This window comes from Sphaeroforma arctica (assembly GCF_001186125.1).
Source record: "Sphaeroforma arctica JP610 unplaced genomic scaffold supercont1.552, whole genome shotgun sequence".
NCBI classification, from domain to species: domain Eukaryota; class Ichthyosporea; order Ichthyophonida; genus Sphaeroforma; species Sphaeroforma arctica.
Window position 1 is genome coordinate 42,862 of NW_014040006.1, and position 3,129 is coordinate 45,990.

The window sequence follows — 3,129 nt, forward strand, 5'->3', positions numbered from 1 at the left end:
TGACGAAATAGCACTTCCCAGATCGCTGGACACCAACGACTTAAATCATTTTGTTCGTGTCATCGATGAAAACCAAAAGAAATCAATAAAGCCCCGCACGTGGAGCTAAATTCTGTTCATCTCTCTGACCCTAGTTCGAAACAGGGAATCTTCTAGGGGATTTTCACTGCATATTGTGGACGGAACGCGATATCATACCCATAAGAGTATATATATATATATATACTGATGTAGTGTCTATAGTGGTATCGCTGTTTAAATTCGGGTACACCGAGGTCGATTAGTGACGTCAGGTGCCTAGATTGATATTGCTCATTGATTGGAATTGGTGAATAAGAGTACCTGTCAAGAATACAGTACATGGTTGGTGATAACGAGCTAACTGTATACATGTAATCAGGCTGTCAACACAACAATTCAGGTATGTATAGAATAAACGCTATTTACGAAGCAGATAGATTTGTTCTATTTCTGACATGTCGATTTTACGGTCAAAAACTACCTCTCAGAAATACAGAGGCAAGATCATATAACAAGGGTTTCCAGTCGTTTCACACGAGTGATTGTCACAATTTGTGCAAATAGCCGCTATTCACAAGTTCAGAGTCCCTCGCCAATTTTAATTCTACCGTTTCAATCATCAATCATGGTCGCTCGAAATACGTCTCGGACAATTATATTACATGATCTGCAAAAAGGAAAAGGATGAGCGTCTGCAAATGTTCTAGAGGAGCTCTCATTGATTCGGAATATATTTGTATATTTGTCTATGCGCATTTATGACGCGTACAATATATTTCACTCACTTTATACTATACATAGCAACGGTCTTAGAGTTTATTATCTTTGGGTGACCGTTGAAAATTTGTGCTGAGAACCGCGTACCTGTATTATTTTATGTACCGTCGCAAACATATTACCCTGTACGAGGACTTTGAATTTTGATACCTGACCCAACTGAGGATAGATTGATTTGAACTGTGTGCTTTCCGGAGCCAGTATGATGTCCCACTCATATTGCGTAGCTGTTATAATCTGGTATAACGACCTATGTCTGGGGTGAAGTTGATTTTAGTATGCCGGCACCTCCGGAAGCCGTTGCTGGTGAGAAAAATGGATTTTCCAAAGATATTCTTACAGCGACATTTTCCAAAAGAGGGTAATAATACATTCAACAAGTTAATAGGCGTGTGTTTATGTATATGACTATATCGTTCCTGGTCTTTTTTATAAAGCTGCTACGACATATTAAAAAAAATACTAAATACACATATTTCATTTTCTATTCAACAAACCATAGCCATTTGGTATATTTGAGGAGGCTATAAAATATGAACAAACACAGAGGCGATACATTTTGTATGTTTCCATGACAATCTACGGCATTCTCAGAATTTCTTTGAACGGAGTTTCGTTTGACGTTTTGACATTCCATAAATAGTTATATGTCAATACATATCATAACACCACATACGAGTGACATTGCTCTCTAATATTGCAAATGTGCATTGCATGACAAATACAATATTTGTTAGACAACTTAAGACTATGCTCACCTGGCTTGGGATCCGCAACTTCACTATCGGTATGCTTAGCGGCACAGAGAAACTTTTGAGTGCTTATAATGTGTGTTGAATGTGCTAGTAGCTTTTCTACATGGCGTTAGTGGTAGAGACTGAAGTGAAGCGTCCGAATGTGCGGCTGTTGATCTTGTTTCTGTTTCATTGTTTGGCAGTGTGAACGAGTAAGTGCATGAGAATTGGACTAAAATTTGAACTGTATTTTATTTATTTATTTGTACAAACGTTGAATTTGAACAGCATCTTAAAAGTGTAGATGAAAGCTAATGAGCAAGCAGGCATAGTCTTTATGACTTGGTATATATAGTGCTATGACTAAACCAGTACCTTTCTTATCAGTAGTTGCAACATGCACAGTCCCAGTATGTCGCTTGTGTACAGGTGTGTGCGCTCTTTACTTATGTGTTTGAATTTGCATGTGTCAACCGCTCGGTTGCGAAGTACTGGTGGTGGACAGAACTCTGCATATGCCCTTAGGGTACAGAAACTGAGTGTGTGAACTGTGTATATATCCAAGTTTGCTATCGGACGAAGCCGTTATGGGGTGCAACCGTAACACTGCATCGAATATTCACTGTGTGTTTTATACACGGGCTGCAAGGGTTAGCTACGTGTTCGGTACATACATACATAGGTTGCCTGCGTGTTACGAGTGTGTGATGGATTTCATTAATTTTTTTATTGGAAGGGTATGACTCTCACATATCACATGCGCCATACGCGTGCAGCCAAATTCGTGGTCTATATTAAGTTTGAAGATGTGCAACTTCATTTCATCGCACGCTATTCCAAATCTTAAAAGTTGTGTCTATGGAAGTTATTTCTAGTCTCTGTATAATGTGATGGCGACCAGGTCATTTTATATCATTCACACTGTAGACTTCAAAGCAAAAGCCTGCGCGCGTTCCAATGAGTACAGCTACAGCTAATGATTGCTCAATAGCGAGGCCGGCATATACACCACTACACGCGATATATGGTGTCTTGGCTTTATATGTTCTCGCCTCGGCTGTATGTTAGGCAGTTCTGGTCGTGCCAGTTTTCTCGGTCAGACTGGCTTTATTGTGTGTTTTATTGTGGCATGTATAGGCGTATGTGCTACGAGATAGTCGATTGGGTTACGAGCGGTATCGCATATCTTTGGAATGGTATACCATTGGTCCAAACACAGCTGGGCATATATCCTGGTGCTAGTTACTAACACAGACGACTTTTGGTACTTCTGATGTACACGCTGGCTCCTATGTATCACTAGATTGTTCATATCTCAACCGCATTCGTATCTAGCAATAATTAGTACACACTTGAACCCAACGCGTCTCCTCACACACTACACCGGCATTACACGCACTCGTTTATACGGCAGGTAAAAGACAAATTTTTCAGATTCTTCTTTCTCTGGTCGTGATCATGACTGTCAATGCCTCGCGCTGTGATGCAGATGATGAGTCCTGTGTACAGGAGATCACCGACAGACCGGTACCTTATATACCCACACACACATATATATATATATGTATATGTATATGTATATGTATGTATATATATA

General features: G+C 39.8%; 1 protein-coding gene across 1 annotated transcript in view; it reads left to right on the forward strand.

Annotated features, from left to right (window-relative positions):
• Nucleotides 1-1,336: 1,336 nt before the first annotated feature.
• The window catches only part of SARC_07182 (hypothetical protein), an 8,323-nt gene continuing 6,530 nt past the window's right edge, over nucleotides 1,337-3,129 (forward strand). Inside the window, exons 1-2 of the mRNA XM_014298884.1 lie at nucleotides 1,337-1,585; nucleotides 2,947-3,059. Coding sequence (XP_014154359.1) covers nucleotides 1,513-1,585; nucleotides 2,947-3,059 — 186 coding nt within the window. The 5' untranslated portion in view covers nucleotides 1,337-1,512. The remainder of the gene's footprint in view (nucleotides 1,586-2,946; nucleotides 3,060-3,129) is intronic.